At 40.3% G+C, this 26,160-nt stretch overlaps 1 protein-coding gene across 3 annotated transcripts in view; it reads right to left on the reverse strand.

The window, feature by feature from the left end:
• SAMD5 (sterile alpha motif domain containing 5) overlaps positions 1-26,160 on the reverse strand; it is a 101,440-nt gene that overhangs the window by 41,602 nt on the left and 33,678 nt on the right. Inside the window, exon 2 of one of the 3 annotated variants that reach the window (XM_069767951.1) lies at positions 2,815-3,191. The exons of 1 other annotated variant lie outside the window; for it this stretch is intronic. In XM_069767951.1, the coding sequence (XP_069624052.1) occupies positions 3,183-3,191 (9 nt within the window). In that variant the 3' untranslated portion in view covers positions 2,815-3,182. Of the gene's footprint in view, positions 1-2,814; positions 3,192-26,160 lie in introns of those variants that run through there. One more of the 3 variants, XR_011321698.1, reaches the window with a different exon arrangement.

The following is a 26,160-nucleotide window of genomic DNA, read 5'->3' on the forward strand; positions in this document are numbered from 1 at the left end:
ATAAATATATATATACATATATATACACACACACACTGGTCAAAAAAATTAAGGGAACACTTAAACAACAGAATATAACTCTAAGTAAATCATACTTCTGTGAAATTAAACTACCCTCTTAGAAAGCAGCACTGTTTGACAATCAATTTCACATGCTGTTGTGCAAATGGAAAAGACAACAGATGTAAATTATTGGCAATTATCAAGACACACTCAATAAAGAAGTGATTCTGCAGGTGGGGACCACAGACCACATCTTAGTACCAATGCTTTCTGGCTGATGTTTTGGTCACTTTTGAATGTTGGTTGCGCTTTCACACTCGAGGTAGCATGAAACGGATTCTACAACCCACACAAGTGGCTCAGGTAGTGCAGCTCATCCAGGAAGGCACATCAATGGGAGCTGTGGCAAGAAGGTTTGCTGTGTCTGTCAGTGTAGTGTCCAGAGGCTGGAGGTACAACCAGGAGACAGGCCAGAACACCAGGAGATGTGGAGGGGGCCGTAGGAGGGCAACAACCCAGCAGCAGGACCGCTACCTCAGCCTTTGTGCAAGAGGGAACAGGAGGAGCACTGCCAGAGCCCTGCAAAATGATCTCCAGCATGTGTCTGCACAAACGGTTAGAAACCGACTCCATAAGGATGGTCTGAGTGCCCGACAGATGGGGGTTGTGCTCACAGCCCAACACCGTGCAGGATACTTGGCATTTGCCACAGAACACCAGGATTGGCAAATTTTCCACTGGCGCCCTGTGCTCTTCACAGATGAAAGCGGGTTCACACTGAGCGCATGTGGCAGACGAGACAGAGTCTGAAGACGTCATGGAGAGTGATCTGCTGCCTGCAACATCCTTCAGCATGACCGGTTTGGCAGTGGGTCAGTAATGGTGTGGGGTGGCATTTCATTGGAGGGCCACACAGCCCTCCCTGTGCTTGCTAGAGGTAGCCTGACTGCCATTAGGTACTGAGATGAGATCCTCAGACCCCCTGTGAGACCATATGCTGGTATGGTTAGCCCTGGGTTCCTCCTAATGCAGGACAATGCCAGACTTTATGTGGCTGGCGGAGTTGGTGGGTGCTTTAGTCCAGGTCTGAGAGGAGATCCCTCAGGAGACCATTTGCCACCTCATCAGGAGCATACCAAGGCATTGTAGGAGATCATACAGGTACATGGAGGCCACACACACGACTGAGCATCATTTCCTTGTCTTGAGGCATTTCCACTGAAGTTGGATCAGCCTGTATCTTCATTTTCCACTTTGATTTTGAGCATCATTCCAACTCCAGACCTCCGTGTGATATCAGTTGTGATTTATGTTGATCATTTTTAAGTTTTATTGTTCTCAACACATTCCAATATGCAATGAATAAAGATTTACAAATGGAATATTTCATTCAGTGATATCTAGGATGTGGGATTTTAGTGTTTTAGTGCAAAATTTACTTTCATATGAAAACAACACCTTGGACCACTGAGCAACAGTCCAGTTCTTCTTCTCCTTGGCCCAGGTAAGACGCTTCGAGCATTGTCTATTGGTCATGAGTGGCTTGACTCAAGGAATGCGATACTTGTAGCCCATGTCCTGGATACGTGTGTGTGTTTGTGTGGCTCTTGAAGCAATGACTCCAGCAGCAGTCCACTCCTTGTGAATCTCCCCCAAATTTTTGAATGGCCTTTTCTTAACAATCCTTTCAAGGCTGCAGTTATCTCGTTTACTTATGCACCTCTTTCTACCACACTTTTTCCTTCCACTCAACTTTCCATTAATATGCTTGGATACAGCTCTCTGTGAACAGCCAGCTTCTTTAACAATGACCTTTTGTGGCTTACCCTCCTTGTGGATTGTGTCATTGAATGCCTTCTGGACATCTGTCAAGTTAGCAGTCTTCCCCATGATTGTGGAGCCCAGTGAAACATACTAAGGGACGTTTTAAAATGCTTAGGAATCCTTTGCAGGTGTGTTTGTTAATAATTCTAATTTACTGAGATAATGACTTTTGGGTTTTCATTGGCTGTAAGCCATAATCATCAATATTAACAGAAATAAACACTTGAAATAGATCACTCTGTTTATAATGACTCTATATAATATATGAGTTTCACTTTTTGCATAGAAAAAGTGAAAAAAATTAACTTTTTGATTATATTCTAATATTGTGAAAAGCACCTGTATATACAGTTACATCCATATATATATGGACAGAGACAACATTTTTCTAATTTTGGTTATAGACATTACCACAATGAATTTTAAACAATACAATTTAGATGCAGTTGAAGTTCAGACTTTCAGCTTTCATTTGAGGGTATCCACATTAAAATTGGATGAAGGGTTTAGGAGTTTCAGCTCCTTAACATGTGCCACCCTGTTTTTATAAGATTGTTGGAAGACCATTCCCGGTGACTACCTCTTGAATCTCATCAAGAGAATGCCTAGAGTGTGCAAAGCAGTCATCAAAGCAAAAGGTGGCTACTTTGAAGAACCTAGAATATAAGACATATTTTCAGTTGTTTCACACTTTTTTGCTAAGTATATAATTCCACATGTGTTAATTCATAGTTTTGATGCCTTCAGTGTGAATGTAAAATTTTCATAGTCATGAAAATACAGAAAAATCTTTAAATGAGTAGGTGGGTCCAATTTTTTGGTCTGTACTGTACTATTAAAATGGTATTCTATAGGAGGTGGTGTCAATAGAAATTAGTACAGAATGCTGAGAAGCATCCAATCTAAGGCCAGTTTCCCATTTGGAGAGTCTGACGTTTGTTTTTCAGTAAAACCACAGAAGACCTTGTAAAGTATGAAAACTAAATACCATTTTACTTCACACAAACTCCTTACATTTATGACAAACAAAACACATTTTCCATTTAAACAACTGTATTTTTTTTTATATTTACACTCAAATTATTTTATTATTATCATTGATTGTGGCTTCAAATGGCAAACAGGTCTGTTCACATTCTAAAAGTTGCTGTTTATGGCAACATGTTGTGCAGTGAATATGATGGCTATTATTAAAAAAAAACAAGGTATTCTGGTATATGTCATTTTCTTCTAATAAAACCCACACTGATCAGAGAAAGGGATCCTGGGTCTTGAGCGTCTGTCTCACATCAATCTCTTTTTCACCAAATCAGAAACTTTGTGTGCTGCATCCTTGGAAGGGAACCATGTATTCTTTAAAACTGCTAAAAAAATAATAAAAAAAGAACATTGTTGTAAAAACTGGAACTATTTATCAGTTCACCTGTCTACTATGGAAAGTTGTACTGCTGTGAATGTGACATGCATCAGCTCTATGTGTTACATGCTTGACTGTGCAATTCAGTAGTCTACACAATAGAACGATAAATGGAAAGAGATGGTATAGATAGATAGATAGATAGATAGATAGATAGATAGATAAGATTTGCGCAGAAAATGAAAGGGGTTGTTCTGTCCAAATCGATAAGTCTGCAGTCACTCTGCTTGTGTGAATACAAGTGTATGGAGCGAGGCCAAGCCTACTGGATGTGCTCTGGCAGGGAGTATGTATAACGTATACATATCCTACAGTCCTTGCACAGAAACCGTCAAATCCCCGCAGCGCACAAAGTGTGCTCTCGGGGAATTCATAAGTCTGGAGTCACAAAGAGTGAATGCAGACTTATTGATTTGGATTGGACAACCCCTTTAACGAATTTGTGAAACTGGGGATTGCAATTTAAATTTCTCTTAAATAATATTGTAGAACATTAGCTTCACAAACTTTCAGATTCCAGTCACACATTTAAAATTATAACCAATTAACACATGTGAAAATTCTTATACTTACCCCTGATTTAACATACAGGAATTTTTTACCTAATTTTCTGTGCTGTCCTGCTATAACGTCTCAATGCCCTAAAATAAACAGCTCCCTATTTTTTGAGTTATTATTTTATAAGTGTTTAATATAGCACTAGTAATATGACAAGATAGAAACATTTTTTAGTATTAGAACATTAAAGGGGTATTCCCATCTCCAAGATTCTACACCAATTTATAATAGGTGTAATAATAATAATATTAGCATATACCTCCAATTAGAAATGTAGTATAGTTTTTCTGAGTCACTATGTCTCTTTCCTAAGGTGCAGGAATTGCAAGTAATGATAGGCGAACCTGTGGATGTTTGGGTCCAGAGGGTTCGGCTGAACAGCTGAAATAAACGTTGGTTCGGGTACGAGAACAGTACCTGAACCCGGACACCATTCAGATGAATGGGGGGCTCAAACATCCATTGCTTGCCATGCTGTCATCTGCATGACAGTGCGGCAAACACTGCCTCTGATTGGCAGTAAGATTATTACCAGAGCGATGTGGTTCCCACGCTGTCAGATAAAAGCGCGAGCAGCAACTGTGAGCGGCAGTAAAATGCTTACTACTGTTCTACTCCCTTCAGCCTACATCTGCTGTCGCTGATAACAGCGAGAACAGGCACCACTGATGGGAGTATTCATCAGCCGGCACCTGTGCTATTAATAAATTTAAAACGGCGTGGGTCCCCTTTATTTTTGATAACCAGCATGGCAAAACTGACAGCTGTGGGCTGTGACCCTCACCTCTCAGCTTTACCATGGCTGGTTATCAAGAATAGAGGGGTCCCCATGCTGTTTTTTATTATATACATAAATAATTTTAAAAAAATGTGCCCCCTATTTTTGACAACTAAAGCAAAAGAAGGCAGCTGGGAGCAGGCTGGAAAGTTGCCATGGATATTGCCCCTTTCCAGCTTAAAAATAGCAGCCTGCAGCCACACCAGAAAAGGTGCATCTATTAGATCTGTTAGATTTTGGCACTTTGCCTTGCTCTTCCCACTTGAACTATAGCGGTGACAAGTGGGGTAATATTTGTGGGTTTGATGTCATCTTTGTATTGTCAGGTGACATCAAGCCCACAGGTTAGTATTGGAGAGGCATCTATAAGATGCCTCTCCGTTACTAACACCATAGTCATATTATAAACACATAGCCAGAATAAAGTCCTTTATTTGAAATAAAAATTCACACCGTTTTACTTTTTTATTTAAAAATAAAGAACAAAGTTATGCTCACCTTACCCCATTCCATTGAAGCACTTGTCCCCTGTAAAAAAAAAACCTGAAAATAATAAACAATAATACTACTCAGTTTTCAGAATGGACGGTCACATCTTGGCACCGTCAAGGTTGAAAACCACGTATCACAGACATAGATAATGGCATGGGACTGTATGTTGTACAGGTGAGGCATATGTTTTTTTTTTATTTTTGTTTTTCTTACAAAAGAACAGGGCTTTAATGGAATGGGCGTTAGGTGATTATTATTGTTATTATTTTAATTTTTTTTTTTACAGGGGACGAGGGCTTCATTGAAATGGGCGTAAGGTGAGCATAACTTTGATTTTTATTTTTAAATAAAAATGTAAAATGGTGTGCATTTTTGGTTCAAATAAAGGAATGTACTCTAGCTGTGTGTTTATTTACAATATGATTATGAAGTTAGTAATAGAAAGGCATCTTATAGATGCCTTTCCATCACTAATCCGTGAGCTTGATGTCATCTAGCAATACAAATGTGACATCAACCCCACAATTATTAAACCCACTTGCCACTGCCACAGGTCAAGTGGAGAGAGCTGGGCAAATGCCAGAATTGGCGCATCTAATAGATGCACCAGCTATAGGGCTGCGGGATGCTATTTTAAAGCTGGGGGGGCCCAATATCCATGACCCCTTACCAACCTGAGAATACCAGCCCCAGCTGTATGCTTTAGCTTGGTTGGTTGTCAAAAATGTCTTTTAAATTATTTATTTAAATAATTTTTTAAAAAATGGCGTGGGGACCCCTCTATTCTTGATAACCAGCCATGATAAAGCTGACAGCAGAGGGCTACAGCCCTCAGCTGTTGGTTTTGTCTTGCTGTTTATCAAAAATAGAGGGGAACCCGCTCCATTTTTTTTATATACTTATTAGCAGCACAGGTGCCAGCTGATGAATACTGCCATCAGCGGTGCCTGTTCTCACTGTTATCAGTGACAGCAGGCATAGGCTGATGGGAGTAGTGATCAAAAATGGTATCAATAAAAACTTTACATCAGGCCGTAAAAAGTAAGCCATCATCTGGCATCAGAGCCAGAAAAGTAGAAGCGCTACTGGTCTTGAAAAATAGCGACAAAAGCAGAAATAATGTTTTCGTATACATTTCGGAATTTTTTTCGCCAAATAAATAAAAAATAAACTACACATATTTGGTATGTGCGTATTTTTATTGACCTGGTGACTTTTACTGCCAAGTTAGTTTTACCATATACAGTACAGACCAAAAGTTAGGATACGCCTTCTCATTTAAAGATTTTTCTGTATTTACATGACTATGAAAATTGTACATTCACACTGAAGGCATCAAAACTATGAATTAACACATGTGGAATTATATACTTAACAAAAAAATGTGAAACAACTGATATTATGTCTTATATTCTAGGTTCTTCAAAGTAGCCACCTTTTGCTTTGATGACTGCTTTGCACACTCTTGGCATTCTCATGATGAGCTTAAAGAGGTAGTCACCGAGAATGGTTTTCACTTCACAGGTGTGCCCTGTCAGGTTTAATAAATGGGATTTCTTGCCTTATTAATGGGGTTTCGACCATCAGTCGTGTTGTGCATAAGTCTGGTGGATACACAGCTGATAGTCCTACTGAATAGACTGTTAGAATTTGTATTATTGCAAGAAAAAAGCAGCTAAGTAAAGAAAAACGAGTGGCCATTATTACTTTAAGAAATAATGGTCAGTCAGTCTGAAAAATTGGGAAAACTTTGAAAGTGTCCCCAAGTGCAGTAGCAAAAACCATCAAGTGCTACAAAGAAACTGGTTCACATGAGGACCCCCCCAGGAAAGGAAGACCAAGAGTCACCACTGTTGTGAATTCAGCTTTTGGGCTCCCTCCGGTGGTTGTAGAGGGTAATGCAGTTGTGCCTGGACTGCAGGATTGGACAGGTGTATCTACTAATTGCAAAACTGACTGGGGTATATAGCTTTGCAGGACTCTTTAGTGCCTGCCAGTTGTCCATTGTTTTTTGGAGGATTCACTTCCTGCTGGCCTCTCTTGTTTGCTGTGCTTTTCTACAAAGATAAGTCCTGGCTTTGTTTTTGCTGTTCACCTGCTGTGGACCTTATAGTTCTGTGCTTATTCATGTTTTTGTCTTGTCCTGCTTTGTCTGTGAAGGATTTTTTGCAGCCAAGCTGTGTCTCTGGAGATGCAGATATACCCTCCATGTCTTTAGTCAGATGTGGTGTTTTGTATTTTCTGTGGTGGATATTTTCTAGTGTTTTAATACTGACCGCATAGTACTCTGTTCTATTCTTTCTTTTTAGCTAGTATGGCCTCCTATGCTAAATTCTGATTTCATGTCGGCGTATCTTATTTCCCTCTCCTCTCACAGTCAATATTTGTGGGGGCTATCTATCCTTTGGGGATTTTCTCTGAGGCAAGATAGGTTTCCTGTTTCTGTCTTTAGGGGAAGTTAGATCTTAGGCTGTGCCGAGGGGTCTAGGGAGTGTTAAGTACCCCCCACGGCTACTTCTAGTTGCGCTGCTAGGTTCAGGGTTTGCGGTCAGTACAGGGACCACCTTCTCCAGAGTCCGTCTCATGCTGCTCCTAGGCCACCAGATCATAACACACCTCTGCTTCTAAGGATAAGTTTATCTGTATTACCAGCCTCAGAAATCGCAGGTTAACAGCAGCTCAGATTAGAGACCATGTCAATGCCACACAGAGTTCTAGCAGCAGACACATCTCTACAACAACTGTTAAGAGGAGACTTTGTGCAGCATGCCTTCATGGTAAAATAGCTGCTAGGAAACCACTGCTAAGGACAGGCAACAAGCAGAAGAGACTTGTTTGGGCTAAAGAACACAAGGAATGGACATTAGACCAGTGGAAATCTGTGCTTTGGTCTGATGAGTCCAAATTTGAGATCTTTGGTTCCAACCACTGTGTCTTTGTGCGACGCAGAAAAGGTGAACGGATGGGTTCTACATGCCTGGTTCTCACCGTGAAGCATGGGGGAGGAGGTGTGATGGTGTGGGGGTGCTTTGAGATTTATTCAAAATTGAAGGCATACTGAACCAGCTTGGCTACCACAGCATCTTGCAGCGGCATGCTGCTCCATCCGGTTTGCATTTAGTTGGACCATCATTTATTTTTCAACAGGACAATGACCCCAAACACACCTCCAGGCTGTGTAAGGGCTATTTGACCAAGAAGAAGAGTGATGGGGTGCTACACCAGATGACCTGGCCTCCACAGTCACCAGACCTGAACCCAATCGAGATGGTTTGGGGTGAGCTGGACTGCAGAGTGAAGGCAAAAGGGCCAACAAGTGTTAAGCACCTCTGGGAACTCCTTCAAGATTGTTGGAAGACGATTTCCGGTGACTACCTCTTGAAGCTCATCAAGAGAATGCCAAGAGTGTGCCATGCAGTCATCAAAGCAAAAGGTGGCTATTTTGAAGAAAATAGATAAGGAATATTTTCAGCTGTTTCACACTTTTTTGTTAAGTTTAATTCCACATGTGCTAATTCATAGTTTTAATGCCTTCAGTATGAATTTACAATTTTCATAGTCATGAAAATGCAGAAAAATCTTTAAATGAGAAGGTGTGTCCAAACTTTTGGTCTGTACTGTAGTGAACATGTTAAATTTACAACCCAAAAAACAATTGAGGAATTGCACTTTTTTTGCAATTTTGCAATTTCACCGCACTTGAAATTTTTTTCCCTCTTTCTAGCACACTATATGGTAAAATCAATTGTGCCATTCAAAAATTCAACTCGTACTACACAAAACCAAGCCCTCACATGGCCATATTGACAGAAAAATATAAAAATATTATGGCGCTTAGAAGAAGGGGAAGAAAAAACAGAAATAGCAGAAAATGGCCTATATTATTGTGTATCCCAGGATAGTAAAAACTGTCACCTGCAGTTGGCAATATACAAATGTGCAAAATATGAATTCAAAGTAAAAAAGTAATCAAAATTCAGTGACAAGTTTGACATGTTCACCTACAATAATATTACACAGTGTTTTAGGTGAAGGCTGACATGGAGGAAAGGGTATTTGTGAGGACTATAATAAACTAGATTGTGGCCCGATTCTAACGCATCGGGTATTCTAGAATATGCATGTCCCCGTAGTATATGGACAATGATGATTCCAGAATTCGCGGCAGACTGTGCCCGTCGCTGATTGGTCGAGGCAACCTTTATGACATCATCGTCGCCATGGTAACCATTATGACATCTACGTCGATACTTTGCCCGTCGCTGAATCAGAAACATGAGATGTCTACGTCCTTTATGACATCATCATCGCTGTGCCCGTTGCTGATTGGTCGAGGCCTGGCGGCCTCGACCAATCAGAGACGCGGGATTTCTACGTCGATGCTGTGCCGGTCTCTGATTGGTCGAGGCCTGGCGGCCTCGACCAATCAGAGACGCGGGATTTCCAGGACAGACAGACAGACAGAAAGACAGACAGACAGACAGATAGACGGAAAAACCCTTAGACAATTATATATATAGATTGCATTGCATTATTGTACAGCTTTGAGCTCCATACAAATTCAACTATTAGTTTGCTTGAGCGGAGCTTGAGTTCATGGATATTAATTCTCCTGTCTTTGATGTATTCCACTAACTGTTTAGGGAATTAGCAGTCTGTGGTAGCTGCATAATTTATTAGAAGACAGATTATACACCAGGAAAGGAGCAAGACACAGAGAATGCTACCGTCACACTCCAATGTGTATTTCCTACCAAACGACTGAGCACTGGCTGCCAATGATCCTTATGCTTACCCTGGAGCTAACTGTGGAGATACGAACACATGTTTTGTTTGGTGACCTGCTTCCTGTCACATCAGGTCCTCGTAACTTATGCAATATTAATAAAGATTATTAAACTTCTATAATTTATGTACAAACATGGACAAAATTGTTGGCACCCTTCTGTTAAAGTAAGAAAAACCCACAATGGTCCCTGAAATAACTTGAAACTGATGAAAGTAATTTTCAATTTAAATTTACTGAATATCAACTAATGAAGATCAGACATTGCTTTTTAATTGTGGCACCCTTAACTTAATATTTAGTTGAACAACGTTTTGCGGTAACCACTGCAGCACAACAAATTATTTCTATAACTCTCAATGAAACTTCTGCACCATTCCACAGTTATTTTGATTCATTCCTCAAGGGAAACCTGCTCCAACATGCTCATGTTTGAAGGGTGCCTTCTCCAGCCTCTATGCTTCAGCTCCTTCCTCAGATGTTCAATAGGATTTAGATCAGGGCTCACAGACGACCACTTCAGAATAGTCCAAAGATTTGCCCTCAGCCATTCTTGGATAATTTTAGCAAAGGTTTTTGGCACTGGGCAGTAAATTTTGCTCCAGAATGCCTTGATAGTCTTGAGATTTTATTGTACCCTGCGCAGATGTAAAACACCTTGCACCAGATGCAGCAGGCAGCCCCTTAGACACAACCAAGACCACTCTATGTTTCACAGTAGGCACAATGCTCTTTTCTTTGTATGTTTCATTTTTGAATTTGTGAACATAAAACTGATGTGACTTGCCAAAATTCTAGAGTCATCTGTCCAAAGCACATTCTTCCAGGAAATGTGTGACTTACCGTATATACTCATGTATAAGCTGTTTTTCAGCACCTTTTTTTTGTTCAAAAAGACCCCCGTCGGCTTATACACGAGTCACAGTCCCACTTACCTGTTGCAGTGCGGAGGTCCCCCGGTGTCTCTAGATGTGATTAGTGTGCGCCCTCTGCCTGAACAGTCACTGCAGAGAGCCGGCGATGCTGAGGAGCACTGGTCAGAGACGAGAGGTGAGTATGTCATATTTTTTTATTGCAGCAATATAGGGTATATGATCAGCATAAACTGCATTTTTGAGCATTATATAAGCATTTTATAGGGTCCATCATCAACTTTATGGAGCATTATATGGGCATATCTTTGTATGGAGAATCTTATGGGCCATCATCATCTTTATGCAGCATTATATGGGGCAAATTTTTGTATGGAGCATCTTATGGGGCCATCATCAACTTTATGGATCATTATATGGGGCATATTTTTGTAGGGAGCATCTTATGGGGCCCATCATCAACTTTATGGAGCATTATATGGGGCATATTTTGTAGGGAGCATCTTATGGGGCCCATCATCAACTTTATGGAGCATTGTATGTGGTGTTTTTTTGTATGGAGCATCTTATGGGGCCCATGTCTCAATGAATGTAATTTTATTGGTATCTATTTTTATTTTTGAAATTTACCAGTAGCTGCTGCATTTCCCAACCTAGGCTTATACTCGAGTCATTAAGCTTTCCCAGTTTTTTGTGGTAAAATTAGGTGCCTCGGCTTATATTCAGGTCGGCTTATACTGGAGTATATACGGTATCTATATGAATTTTGGCAAATTCCATTCTTGTTTTATATGATTTGTTTTCAACAGTGGTTTCATCTTCTATGAAGTCCACTTTGGTCAAGACGGTGAAGGATGGTGCGATCTGACATTGATGTGTCTTGAAATTGGAATTCACATCTAATCTCTTTGGAATTTGTTCTGGACCCTTTCATTACCAATTGGATTATTCGTCTCCTCAATAAGTCATCAATCTGCCTCTTGCGGCCACTTACAGGGAAGCTGGCTATAGTTCCATAAGCCTTAAACTTCTGAACAATATGTGCAACAGTAGTAACAAGAAAATCAAGTTGTTTAGAGATGGTTTTATAGCCTTTACCTTTAACATGTTTGTCTATAATTTTTTTTAAATTTCCTGAGACAACTCTCTCCTTAGGCTTTTTTGTGCAGTGTGATACACACAATGATACCAAATGGCACAGTGACTATTTTTCACCCTATAAATAGGAAGACAGATGATTACAAGTTTGTAGACACCTGTGATGCTAATGACAGGACACACCTGTTTAACGGGTCTGTATGGGCAAATTATTTTCAGTCTTTCCTTGGGTACCATCATTTCCACACCAATTTTATTACTTAGGAATGTTTAATTTTCATTAGTTGATATTCAGTAAATTTAAATTGAAAATGTATTTTGTCAGTTTCAAATTATTTCAGTGATCATTGTGGGTTTTTCTTACTTTAACAGAAAGGTCCAAAGATTTTGCCCAAGTCTGCAAAAAGTGAAGGAAGTTATACATGAACTATATATAAAATAGAGCAGAAGTGGAGAAACAAAATGACAAATCATCTAGATTACTTTATTCTTTATGGGTTAAATAGTTCAGAATCACGTAAGTATTAAATACTGATGCATAATTGTTTGTTTGACAAGTTAAACAACACCAATCCTAGGGTACAAAAGTACAGATACCTTACAAAGCAGATGGATATACAGAGATGGATCTGTTATTTCCACCATATGAACTTACCAATTTCTTGTTGTGAGCCATGAGGTTCCTATAAAGCCAAATTGTGTATATAAAATATGTATATAATGCAGAACGCATTCCTAAAGTAATCTGTTGGCTGGATATTTACCCACATGATATAAACAGGAAAAAGATATGTCTAAACAAAGAAGAAATAATTGCTGCAAAAACATAAATGTCATCTAATAAAACACCTACACTACAAGCCAACATACACTAAGATTTAGGAGCAGTCTCGAAATTACCGGAGAGACTACATAGGATTGGCACCATATGTTATGACATATGAGTCATTTAGCAAAAAAAAGCTAAGCGAGTGCATTCCTAATGTATCCCAACAGATAATTTGTTCAAATGGCTCATCTTCTGTATACTTTGCTGACATCTGCAATCTGCTCGGATCGATTTGAAATATAATGTTATTTGCAGCAAAGGAGACAGGTTTTACACTCAAAAAACAATAAAATGAGAACTGTCTGGAGTTACCACGTGCTGATGAACATATCTCCTGTAGGTCACCTTGCCTACCATGCACAATTTAGCAAAATGCATTTTGTCGTACGAAAAATAAGAACATTTTCAACATCTAATGGGGTAAACCACCTTTTCTCTATCGCATCATACAATACTTTATTCTTACAGTTCGTTTCAAACACATTCTTTACTGATGAATGGACCAGAGGGAGATTAAATGGGAAGTCTATCCTCTATTAGTTCTCCACAGTGGATAAGGATGTCAGCAGCATTACTACAGCTATCAGCCATCGGAACATGAGGAACATAATCTCAACATGCTGTAGGAATTAAGGGATCTAAGTCATTAAGTTGTCCAGAGGTATAATTTATGAGGAATATTTTATTATTGAAATGTATAAAGAAAGACAAAAGAGCTGTGCACCTAAAGTAGAAGTAAAGAACACTGCACTGGCCTCCACTGTGATATATACTCGATATGGGGATGGATGGGACTGTAGTTTGACAGCTTTGGTCTAAAGTTCTGGTACAAAATCTTCAGGGATTTTAAAGCATCTATCAATTAGCCATAATTTTAATTCCAACTATTAGATTAGAACAAGATTGATTATTTCCTGGTATGGGCAACTGTCAAGGGGTGAGATACATTTGGCATCAAGCAAACTGTCAGTTCTTGAAGTTAATGTGTAGTTTTCCTGGTATTCAGTGGTGAATGCGTACCAAAAGTGGTTTAAGAAAGAAGATCCAATAAACCAGCAACAGTGTTATGGATGCTCAGATCTCACTGATATGTTTTCAGAATGAAGTGTAGATCGTCTGATCTGATTCTTAAAAAGGGCTTCTGTAGCACTAAACGCTGAAGATTCAACAATGGTTATGATATGAAGGTGTCAGAATACATAGTGAAATACATCATGTAACATAGCCACAAAATAGTCTTGAGTGCCCATATTGACCACTGTCCAATGTCAAATGATCAAACGATTCTACTGGACATGTGAGCATTAAACTGCAGTGGTCTAGACTCATCAATCACAATTTCTTCATCATCTTCTGGATGGCTGGGGTAATGTGTCTGGCTTACATAGCAAACAAGCAACCAGGGTGCATTTTGTCAAAAAATATAGGCAGCGGTGGCAGTGTGATGTTTTGGGTAATGTTCTGCTTGGAAACCATAGGTTGTCTACATTAATGTAACATCTACATGAATGCAAACCAAAACCTACCTAAAAATAATTGCAATCCAAATACGTAGATCCATTCATTGCCAAAAATGTTTACCAATAACAGTGGCTTTTATCAAAAGGATGTCTCCTGCCACATTGCAAACATTGTTCAGGAATGGTTTGAGGAACATGACAAACAGTTGATAGTATTATCTTTGCCTCCAAATTCCTCAAATCTCAGTTTGATTGAGCTATTGCTTGATCTGTAGAAAATACAATCTTGGTCCATAGACACTGAGACCCCACCTCATAACTTACAGGATTTAATGGATCTTCTGCTAACATCTTGGCAACAGATACCACAGGATCCATTTAGAGGTATTGTGATGTCCATGGCTTCACAGATCAAAGCTGCATTGGTGGTGCAAATGGGATGTACACAATAGCAGGCCATTGATTTTAATATTATGACTGATTGGTATAGGCTTTAAATACTTTATGTGACTATAACAATATCTTTGTCAGGGATGGACAATCCACATGTGCAGGTACATCAAGGTCCAGCAAACAAAATAAAACACACCCACATAGAATACACATGAAACAACGAAAGCTGTAGGAAATAAAAGCTAAGTATTGTTTACTTGATTGAATGTAATGGGCCTTGGTAATGTGATTTCTGAAATACTGGAGAAATTGGCTTGTTGATACAAATTTGAAATGATGCCCTCAATTTTGAGATCGGATTTGTTTATCAGGAAGGAAAGCACATCAATTTCTTGCATGGGGGACTATGTCTGTTTAGGCCCTTCACCTCAATTGTTCTCATAGTTTTTTTTGCAGTTATTCCTAACTTAGCAGTACAAAATGTACACAAACAAAAAGTAAAGAATTCGACAAATAGGATGAAGCTCCACATCCTCTTCTGCCCATGGACACACAAGGACAACTGGTTTGGATATGAGAGACACCACTATGCTGCATGCTTTTTATATTATGCAGATATCTCATTCATTAGTTTGAAGGACTTATTGATTGATTTCATAAATAATCTCGTTCAACTTCCCTTTAAAAGGAACCTGTTGCATTAAAATAAATCAGTTCAATCTCCTGGAAAGAGAAACTTGAACATCTTGATATATCATATGTGATATCGATTCAGTACAGGACTGACTTCACATGTCCAAGTTTCACTTTCAGATTGCAGATTGTTCCTTCTGGACCATTGACAGGTGTCTTTACTTAAAGTAAACAGCCTCATGGGCTTATAGGATACTGTGGAGTTCAGGTCTGAGAACCTATGGCCGGTCCAGAAATCATGGTCAGTACACTGTGAAATGCGTGAAGCCAGCCAGACCCATGTATATTTTGGGCTAGTCAATAAAATGGGCAGTCCTAATCAGTGATAGACAGCCTTCCCCATATATATATATATACACAGACAGCGATATCTGTCAATCACTACGTAGCACTGCTCACTCCACTGTGAACCCCAGAATGGACAGGGATTTACATGAATAGATTCGGGTTATAATGAATATTATCACTTGCAACAATTTTCTCAGCTCCTCCTGCTCTACAGCATTCTGCATGCAGACTACACAGGTTCACTTTATCTTTCCTAAGATCACTGACCAGGGACAGCTTAAAACCCCTGACTTACCCTGAAAATTGTGACCTGACATCAGGAACATGGTCATAGTTGCATCCCTATGCTGATAGTCTCAGTGAAAATTAAATGTAATAATATGAATGCAGCCGTGATTCACAGCACTGCATTGTTTCAGAGATAAGACAGCGCCATATATTTGTGTATAATGTACGCTTGCCTAAAGGTGCCCTCCCAGAAAAATTGTATCTACTAATTTCCTCTATGTCTGTAATGTAGTGTGGGTGAAATAATGCACTTGCCAAAACTGTCCTTGTAGCCACCACTGCTCCAGTCCTCTTCTGGATCACATGATCTCATTAGCCAGATCACACAGGATTTATGTGTGGACCTGAAGTCACTTTCACAGGGTAAAGGTACCTTCACACTGAACAACATTACAATGATAACAATAGCGATCCGTGACGTTGCAGCATCCTGGATAGCGATCTCATTGTGTTTGACACGCAGCAGCGATCTGGATCCTGCTGTGACATCGCTGGTCGGAGCTAGAAGGCCAGAACTTTATTTCGTCGCAGGATCACCCGCTGACATCGCTGAATCGGCATGTGTGACGCTGATCCAGCGATGTGTTCACTGGTAACCAGGGTAAATATCGGGTTACTAAGCGCAGGGCCGCGCTTAGTAACTCGATGTTTACCCTGGTTACCATTGTAAATGTAAAAAAAACAAACACATACTCACATACCGGTGCCTGTCACGTCCCCGGCATCCGCTTTCTTGCACTCCTCCTGCATCCTGTGTAGCTTTACGGCCGGCCGGCACTGACACAGTGCAGGGAAGCTGACGCCGGGGGACGTGACAGGCACCGGAATGTGAGTATGTGTTTTTTTTTTTTACATTTACAATGGTAACCAGGGTAAACATCAGGTTACTAAGCGCGGCCCTGCGCTTAGTAACCCGATGTTTACCCTGGTTACCCGGGGACTTCTGCATCGTTGGTCGCTGGAGAGCTGTCTGTGTGACAGCTCTCCAGCGCCCACACAAGGACTTTCCAACGATCACGGCCAGGTCGTATCGCTGGTCGTGATCATTGGAAAGTTGCTGAGTGTGACGGTACCTTAAGTCTATATCACTCTGTTTTGAGGCTCCGAAGGCTAACATTGGCGAAAGTAGTACCAACCCATACAGCAGTCCCGCTGTGAACCTTCAAAGAGGACGCGCACTCAGGTGGGTCAGAAGAGAACCAGTACGTATCTTATTGTATGTATATTACATTACAAACATGTATAAAAGGGACAAGGTGATAACATTTTTGCTGGGAGTGCCTCTTTAACATATTTATTTGAAAAAAAGTCTTAGCTTTTCTCTAAATTTAATAGAGTCATGTACTATAATTTATACTTTTGATTTTACAACTATTATTACATAAAAGGCCACCATGTTAGGAAATAACAATTCACTAAATATAGAAATGATACTAGTTATAAAACTTGTTCTTAAAAAATATTTTTAGGATTATTCTCAAGTTTGGAAACCCATGGAATAGAGGAAAACATCCGATCGCTTGGGATCCGATTTCTGGAACCCCCACGGATCACGAGAACCAGGGCTCTGAGGAGGTGTGGTAGACAATTATACGCACCTTTGCTCCATTCATTCCTATGGGAGGGCTGACGACCAATTGAGCACAATGCTAGGCAATATTTGGTAATTCTATTGAGAATGAATTGATTTGCAAAACGCATGATGAACATACAGCAGGCATTCGTTAACTGGATTTTCTAGGCTGAAAATCAAAGTCTACAGTTACTATACTGTATATGACTGCAGACTGGCAAATTGTGACAGAATATAATGCATCAATTTACATGCAAACCTGTAATCCGGTAGACGGGGCACCGCATCTAGGTAATTTGCATATCTGTGGTCATGTGATGACTAGATTCTCATACTCTTCTCTTAATGTTCTGTTAAAAGGAGCTGATGACAATCTAGTCAGCCGGTAACTAAAACTATACAAGTGCCCACCCACCCACTGCGCCCACCCATACACTCAAGCTGCGAATACAGGTGAATTGTGATAGAGTAAGTATTGCCTACTGTCACAATTTATCAGTTTGAAGTTACATATAGTAGCTACAGACTTTCCTTTTCAGCTCAAAAACCCCTTAAGAATCTTTCTACACAGCTTAACGAGAATGGAATTAGTGTTTGTATTAGAGAATACCAAGACATTTGGTAGAGGATGAAGGGAGTTAACGGCGTACTATAATACTCTGTAAAACAGTGTTCTATACAGGCTTCATCGTTCCTGCTGCCAGGTTTTCTAAATATGAGCTCTTTGATCTAAAATACTAATCCAGATGCATAGCAAGTAATAATCTTAACACTTACTCCAGTTTCCCGATTTTGTGAAAACACGAATACAAATATTCTACATATTGTTTCTTCTGACAAATCAAAAATGTGTAATTCTCATCATCACATGGGCAACAGGATAGTCAAAATTGAACTTAATCACAGCCATGATGGGAACCCTTAGAGTTTTTCTCTTAGATGTTTCCTTTGAAGACTTCAGGATTTGTATTTGTTGCTGTATAACTGCAGTAAATTGTGCAGAGATGACAATTCTATTATCTTTCTTCTGCTCCAGCAGATACCCACTGCCTGCATGGTTGTATGCTATTAGCCGTGGACCTGTCAGATGGATATTCTCTGCAAGGCAATTAAAATTTGAGTATCGTCAGCATGGCTAAAAGTTCATACAGAAATAACTAATGTGGCTCAGTCTTATGCTCCACATCTGTGGTGGTTCAGCTTCCGTTTCATTAAAGCTTACTTACAGTTTGGGAAACATTTTTGCTTTTTATTACATTTCTTTTTAGAATTATTGCTAATTATTGAAGATTTTGCTAACAGACACAATGTTATTTATGTATAAAGGTGCGTTATTTTTCAGTTCCTTTTAGCTTTGTTCTCAAACCAGTAATTAAGATCATATTTAAAAAAAAAACTAAAATTTGTTTTTCTGGTCCAAAGCGCCTACTATTTGCATTGCTTTATATAATAAATGTGTCACCTGTTCTTTTATTTTTATATTTTTATGTTTTTTGTTTTTTTTAATTAAATGTATTTCAATTAGTATATATAGATTTAGAAAGTAACATTCTGGCTACCTGCAGCTACCAATAAAAAGAGCATGCACGGTGGCTCAGTGGATAGCACTGCAGCCTTGCAGCGCTGGGGTCCTGGGTTCGAATCCCACCCAGGACAACATCTGCAAAGAGTTTGTATGTTCTCTCCATGTTTGCGTGGGTTTCCTCCAGGTACTCCGGTTTCCTCCCACATTCCAAAGACATACTGATAGGGAATCTAGATTGTGAGCCCCATCGGGGACAGTGATGATAATGTGTGCAAAACTGTAAAGCGCTGTGGAATATGTTAGCGCTATATAAAAATAAAGATTATTATTATTATTCAGTTCATTGTAGTATACAGCAAGGGCTGATGCTCCCTCATATGATGGTTGCAGGCCTCCAGCATGTTGTTGATTAACCCCTTTCTGCCATTAGACGTACTATTGCGTCCATGTGGGGTGGGCTTTACTTCCCAAGGACGCAATAGTACGTCATATGCGATCGGCAGCGCTCACGGGGGGAGCGCCGCCGATCGCGGCCGGGTGTCAGCTGTTTATCGCAGCTGACATCCGGCACTATGTGCCAGGAGCGGTCACGGACCACCCCCGGCACACCGCGATCAAAGATGATCGCGATGTGCCGGCGGTACAGGGAAGCACCGCGCAGGGAGGGGGCTCCCTGCGGGCTTCCCTGAGACCCCCGGAGCAACGTGATGTGATCGCGTTGCTGCAAGGGTCTCACCTCCCTCCCTGCTCCCTCCAGCCCCGGATCCAAGATGGCCGCGGATCCGGGTCCTGCAGGGAGGGAGGTGGCTTCACGGAGCCTGCTCAGAGCAGGCACTGTGAAGGCTGCAGCGCTGCATGTCAGATCAGTGATCTGACAGAGTGCTGTGCAAACTGTCAGATCACTGATCTGTGATGTCCCCCCCTGGGACAAAGTAAAAAAGTAAAAAAAAAAAATTTCAAATGTGTAAAAAAAAATAAAAAAAAATATTCCAAAATAATGAAAAAAAAAAAAAATATTATTCCCATAAATACATTTCTTTATCTAAATAAAAAAAACAAAACAATAAAAGTACACATATTTAGTATCGCCGCGTCCGTAACGGCCCGACCTATAAAACTGGCCCACTAGTTAACCCCTTCAGTAAACACCGTAAGAAAAAAAAAAAAAACGAGGCAAAAAACAACGCTTTATTATCATACCGCCGAACAAAAAGTGGAATAACACGCGATCAAAAAGACAGATATAACTAACCATGGTACCGCTGAAAACGTCATCTTGTCCCGCAAAAAACGAGCCACCATACAGCATCATCAGCAAAAAAATAAAAAAGTTATAGTCCTGAGAATAAAGCGATGCAAAAATAATTATTTTTTCTATAAAATAGTTTTTATCGTATAAAAGCGCCAAAACATAAAAAAATGATATAAATGAGGTGTCGCTGTAATCGTACTGACCCGAAGAATAAAACTGCTTCATCAATTTTACCAAACGCGGAACGGTATAAACGCCTCCCCCAAAAGAAATTCATGAATAGCTGGTTTTTGGTCATTCTGCCTCACAAAAATCGGAATAAAAAGCGATCAAAAAATGTCACGTGCCCGAAAATGTTACCAATAAAAACATCAACTCGTCCCGCAAAAAACAAGACCTCACATGACTCTGTGGACCAAAATATAGAAAAATTATAGCTCTCAAAATGTGGTAACGCAAAAAATATTTTTTGCAATAAAAAGCGTCTTTCAGTGTGTGACGGCTGCCAATCATAAAAATCCGCTAAAAAACCCGCTATAAAAGTAAATCAAACCCCCCTTCATCACCCCCTTAGTTAGGGAAAAATTAAAAAAATGTATTTATTTCCATTTTCCCATTAGGGCTAGGGTTAGAGTTAGGGCTAGGGTTAGGGCTAGGGTTAGGGCTAGGGTTAGGGTTAGGGTTAGGGCTAGGGTTAGGGCTAGGGTTAGGGCTAGGGTTAGGGTTAGGGTTAGGGCTAGGGTTAGGTTTAGGGTTAGGGCTAGGGTTAGGGTTAGGGCTAGGGTTAGGGCTAGGGTTAGGGCTAGGGCTAGGGCTAGGGTTAGGGTTAGGGCTAGGGTTAGGGCTAGGGTTAGGGCTAGGGTTAGGATTAGGGTTAGGGCTAGGGTTAGGGCTAGGGCTACAGTTTGGGTTGGGGCTAAAGTTACAGTTAGGGTTTAGATTACATTTACGGTTGGGAATAGGGTTGGGATTAGGGTTAGGGGTGTGTCAGGGTTAGAGGTGTGGTTAGGGTTACTGTTGGGATTAGGGTTAGGGATGTGTTTGGATTAGGGTTTCAGTTATAATTGGGGGGTTTCCACTTTTTAGGCACATCAGGGGCTCTCCAAACGTGACATGGCGTCCGATCTCAATTCCAGCCAATTCTGCGTTGAAAAAGTAAAACAGTGCTTCTTCCCTTCCGAGCTCTCCCGTGTGCCCAAACAGGGGTTTACCCCAACATATGGGGTATCAGCGTACTCAGGACAAATAGGACAACAACTTTTGGGGTCCAATTTCTCCTGCTACCCTTGGGAAAATACAAAACTCGGGGCTAAAACATATTTTTTGTGGGGAAAAAAAAGATTTTTTATTTTCACGGCTCTGCGTTATAAACTGTAGTGAAACACTTGGGGGTTCAAAGTTCTCACAACACATCTAGATTAGTTCCCTGGGGGGTCTAGTTTCCAATATGGGGTCACTTGTGGGGGGTTTCTACTGTTTAGGTACATTAGGGGTTCTGCAAACGCAATGTGATGTCTGCAGACCATTCCATCTAAGTCTGCATTCCAAATGGCGCTCCTTCCCTTCCGAGCTCTGCCATGCGCTCAAACGTTGGTTTCCCCCAACATACGGGGTATCAGCGTACTCAGGACAAATTGGACAACAACTTTTGGGGTCGAATTTCTCCTCTTACCCTCGGGAAAATACAAAACTGGGGGCTAAAAAATAATTTTGGGGGGAAAGATTTTTTTTTTTAATTTTCACGGCTCTGCGTTACAAACTGTAGTGAAACACTTGGGGGTTCAAAGCTATCACAACACATCTAGATGAGTTCCTTAGGGGGTCTAGTTTCCAAAATGGTGTCACTTGTGGGAGGTTTCTACTGTTTAGGTACATTAGGGGCTCTGCAAATGCAATGTGACACCTGCAGACCATTCCATCTAAGTCCTCATTCCAAATGGAGCTCCTTCCCTTCCGAGCCCTCCCATGCTCCCAAACAGTGGTCCCCCCCCACATATGGGGTATCAGCGCACTCAGGACAAATTGGACAACAAATTGTGGGGTCGAATTTCTCCTGTTACCCTCGGGAAAATACAAAACTGGGGGCTAAAAAATAATTTTTGTGGGAAAAAATTTTTGTTTTATTTTTACGGCTCTCCATTATAAACTTCTGTGAAGCCCTTGGTGGGTCAAAGCGCTCAGCACACATCTAGATAAGTTCCTAAGGGGGTCTACTTTCCAAAATGGTGTCACTTGTGGGGGGTTTCAATGTTTAGCCACATCAGGGGCTCTCCAAACGAAACATGGCGTCCCATCTCAATTCCAGTCAATTTTGCATTGAAAAGTCAAATGGCACTCCTTCGCTTCCGAGCTCTGCCATGCGCCCAAACAGTGGTTTACCCCCACATGTGGGGTATTGGCATACTCAGGACAAATTGTACAACAATGTTTGGGGTCCATTTTCTCCTGTTACCCTTGGTAAAATAAAACAAATTGGAGCTGAATTAAATTTTTTGTGAAAAAAAGTTAAATGTTCATTTTTATTTAAACATTCAAAAAATTCCTGTGAAGCACTAGAAGGGTTAATAAACTTCTTGAATATGGTTTTGAGCACCTTGAGGGGTGTAGTTTTTAGAATGGTGTCACACTTGGGTATTTTCTATCATATAGACCCCTCAAAATGACTTCAAATGAGATGTGGTCCCTAAAATAAAATGGTGTTGTAGAAATGAGAAATTGCTGGTCAACTTTTAACCCTTATAACTCCCTAACAAAAAAAAATTTTGGTTCCAAAATTGTGCTGATGTAAAGTAGACATGTGGGAAATGTTACTTATTAAGTATTTTGTGTGACATATCTCTGTGATTTAATTGCATAAAAATTCAAAGTTGGAAAATTGCGAAATTTTCATAATTTTCGCCAAATTTCGGTTTTTTTCACAAATAAACGCAGGTACTATCAAATAATTTTTACCATTGTCATGAAGTACAATATGTCACGAGAAAACAATGTCAGAATCACCAGGATCCATTGAAGCGTTCCAGAGTTATAACCTCATAAAGGGACAGTGGTCAGAATTGTAAAAATTGGCCCGGTCATTAACGTGCAAACCACCCTTGGGGGTAAAGGGGTTAAAGGGAATCTGTCATTGGGTTTTTGCTATGTAATCCGAGCCTATGATTCAGCAGAGTCCATTTTTTTTAAGCTTGCATAAAAGTGTGGTCCGCACCACAGTTTTGTGCATCTCTGAAAAGAAGGACATCACTGAACAGAGGCCAGACGAAGTACAGAGTAATTCTGCTGCCTTATTATATTGAATGGATCCCTTAGGGGGGTTCATCTGAATCATGTCATTCGGTGATTTAGATAGAGACCACGATGTAAGTGCTCAGCGTGGAGCACAGGATAAACGTGATCCAAAATGTTATGTAAAAATTTCACAATAAAGTTTCAACCCAATCCACAAAAAAATGCAAGTCCCCACTCAGCTCTGTCATCTGTCAATGGAAAAATAGGGGGCTTCCATCTTACTGGTAGCACAAAGGCTCTGGAAAAGTGCTACGGCTCCTCTCTCCTCCAAAGAAATCCAGCAAATTCTGCACTCCCAAATCCAAATGCCCCTCTCCTTTCTGAGCCCCACAATGTGCCTAAACCACATTTAGTGTCCACATGTTGGGCATTTATGTAATGGTGAGAGCCCGCATAATTTTCTGGGTCCATGTTTCCAGAATCACGAGCTGGGCACAATGTATGGGTACTACAATGTACGGGCACTACAATGGCATATTTGTAATTTTCACTCAGCTAGATCCACTACTGATTGTTTCTGGAAAACACTCATGTCAAAATCATCACTACACCTGTAGATAAATTCGCAGAGGGTGCTATTTCCAAAATGGGGTCACATAAGGGGGATACTGTTCTTCTGGCACTTACAGACCCTGTATACAATAACAATAATTTGCTCTCCAAGAGTCAAATAGCGCTCTGTTCCTCCCCACTGTAGCCATGTGGCTAAGCAGTACTGTATAGCCACATATGGGGTATTTCCACGTTCAGCCGAAATACTGTGACAAATTTTGTTGCCAGGTTTTCTCTGTTTCCCATGTGAAAATTTAAAATGTGGAACTAAAATAAAATTTTTCTGCCAATGTGACACGGCACCCTCAATCCATTCTAGCAAAATCTAAACTCCAATATGAAGCTCCTTCCCTTCTGAGTGTTCCACTGCGCCTTAAAAGTATTTTTCAACCACATATGGGGTTTTAACATACTCAGGAAAAATTACGTAACAACATTTTTTACTATTACTCCTTTTGAAAATTTAAAACTTTGGGCTAAAGCGATATTTTAGTGGAAAAAATTGTAATTTTCCATTGATGCAACCCAATCTTATACAATTCTGTGAATTGTCTGAGGGTTAAAAATGCTCACTACACCCCTAAATGAATTTCTCAAAAGGTGGTTTGCAAAATATGGTCATTTTTGGGGTCTTTCCACTGCTTATGCACATCAGGGGCTCTCTCAAAGTGAAACAGCATGACAATTTTGTGCTCCAAAAGTCAAATGGCACACCTTCCCTTCCAAGCCCGGCTGTGGACCCAAACAGTTTTCCACCATATATGTGGTATCTCCATACTCAGGAGACATTGCACAACTAATCATATAGTCCATTTTCTCCCGTTACCCTTGTCAAAATGAAATACATGGGGCAAACCAAACATTTTTGCGGGAAAAATATATTATTTCATTTTCACTGCTCAACATTATAAAATTCTGTGAAGCACCTGTGAGTTTGAGGTTCTCATCACACATCTACATACATACCTTGAGGGGTGTCATTTTCAAAATGGAGTCATTTGGGGGGTTTCTACTGTTTGGGTTCTCTGGGGCTCTCCAAATGCGACATGACATCTACCACATATGGGTATCGGAGTACTAAAGAGAAATTGTACAACAAATCGTATGATCTATTTTCTACCGTTACCCTTATGAAAATTAAAAATTTGGGGCTTATACAACATTTTTGAGGGAAAAAGTAAAATTTTCATTTTTTCCTTCCACGTTCCTTTAGTTATTGTGAAGCACCTGAAGGGATAATAAACTTATTGAATGTGGTTTTGAGAAGTGCAGTTTTAAAAAAGCTGTCACTTTGGGCATATTCTGTCATAAGTTATTTCAAAGTTATTTCAAATGTGATGTGGACCCTACAAAAATTGGTTTTGTCCCTTTTGTTTGGAAATTGAGAAATTGCTGATTGACTTTTAACCCTTCAAACTAGTGATGGGTGAACCCAAACGGTAAAGTTCGGGGTCCATATTGAACACTTACTGTTCGGGCTCGGATCTCTAGGAAGTTTGTGTTACTATTCGATTTCGGCACCCTATGCATCCGATGTTTCTCACGCTGTCAGTCATCTGCATGATAGTTTGAGAAACAACAGCGACTCTTATCGTCGGTAAGATAATTACTGCTGTTTCAAGCACTGCAGTTCCCACGCGGCCTCCTCCTGCTATCACTGATCATAGCGAGAGCAGGCAACGCTGATAGGAGTATTCCTCAGCTGGTGCCTGTGTTAAAATTAAATTTAAAAGAAAAAAATGATGTGGGGTCTGTTCTATTTTTGACAACTAGCATAGCAAAACTGACAGCTGCGGGCTACAACAGTGTATGGATTTCTATTTAAAATAACAGACTATATTCTGGGTGTTTTTTTATTTATAATATGACTATGGCTAGATGTTTTATAGATGCCTCTCCATTACTAACCTGTGGGCTTGATGTCACCTGACAATACAAAAGTGACATCAACCCCACAACTATTACCTCACTTGCCACCGCCACAGGGAAAGTGGAAAGAGCAAAGCAAAGCACCAGAATTGGCGCATACTTTTCCGGAGTGGCTGCGGCTGCTAAATTTAGGCTGGGGGGCCAATATCCATGGCCCCTTACCAGTCTGAGATTTCCAGCTGTCTGCTTTAACTTGGCTGGTTGTCAAAAATGGGGGGCACCCCACACATTTTTTGTTAATTACTTAAACAATTAAAAGAAA

Source organism: Ranitomeya imitator, chromosome 5 (genome assembly GCF_032444005.1).
Source record: "Ranitomeya imitator isolate aRanImi1 chromosome 5, aRanImi1.pri, whole genome shotgun sequence".
Lineage (NCBI taxonomy): Eukaryota > Metazoa > Chordata > Amphibia > Anura > Dendrobatidae > Ranitomeya > Ranitomeya imitator.